Source organism: Meleagris gallopavo, chromosome 20, assembly GCF_000146605.3.
Source record: "Meleagris gallopavo isolate NT-WF06-2002-E0010 breed Aviagen turkey brand Nicholas breeding stock chromosome 20, Turkey_5.1, whole genome shotgun sequence".
NCBI classification, from domain to species: Eukaryota; Metazoa; Chordata; class Aves; order Galliformes; family Phasianidae; genus Meleagris; species Meleagris gallopavo.
Genome location: NC_015030.2, coordinates 6,166,828 through 6,167,504, shown reverse-complemented (window position 1 = coordinate 6,167,504; position 677 = coordinate 6,166,828). Strand labels below are relative to the sequence as shown.

Genomic DNA, 677 nt, shown 5'->3' with positions numbered 1-677 from the left:
TCCCTCCCCCAGCACCCACCGCCACACTCTGCGGCACCGCCAGGTGGGTCACGGCCGGTGGGGGGGGAAATCTGCCACCAGTATCCCTTTGGGTTAGAGGGGGGGTGAAAAGGAGGGGGGGGAGGGAGGGTACACGACCACCGCCGTGCGGTGCCCGAAGTTTGTGGGAAGTGCCGTGATCCCTCCCGAGGAGCTGGCGCTGGATGCCTGTGTCATGGCACGAGGAAAGGAGATGGGAAGGAAGCTCGTTATTAAAGCAGAAAAAAAAAAAGGAAAAAGAAAAAAGAAACAAAAAAAACAAAAAACCAACCTTAACGTGCATAAGGTGCGTCTAAAAATTAAAAGAAATTAAGGTGAACCATGCGGGGGAATAAAAAATTAAAGATGCCGGAGCCGAGGGACGCAGCGTGCCCCCCCTTCCCTGCATCACTTTCCGAACATTTCAGACCTGGTTTCTGCAGCGCCGGGGCCGCCGGCTAAAATAAAGGGAATGCGGAAAGGAGGAAAGGGGGGGGGTTGGGAAGGAAGAAAAAAAAATAATATATATATATATTAAAAATATATATGTAATAATAATTAAAAAAAGCCAACCGAGCCCCCCTCTCCCCGAGCCGGGAGCCCACTCACCGGGCGGCGCTGGGTGCTGCGGCGGGGCGAGGAGCGGGGCTACGAGCTGC

At 53.8% G+C, this 677-nt stretch overlaps 1 protein-coding gene across 1 annotated transcript in view; it reads right to left on the bottom strand.

Annotated features, from left to right (window-relative positions):
• Positions 1-426: 426 nt before the first annotated feature.
• The window catches only part of SLC16A6 (solute carrier family 16 member 6), a 3,833-nt gene continuing 3,582 nt past the window's right edge, over positions 427-677 (bottom strand). Inside the window, exon 5 of the mRNA XM_010721503.3 lies at positions 427-476. Coding sequence (XP_010719805.2) covers positions 427-476 — 50 coding nt within the window. The remainder of the gene's footprint in view (positions 477-677) is intronic.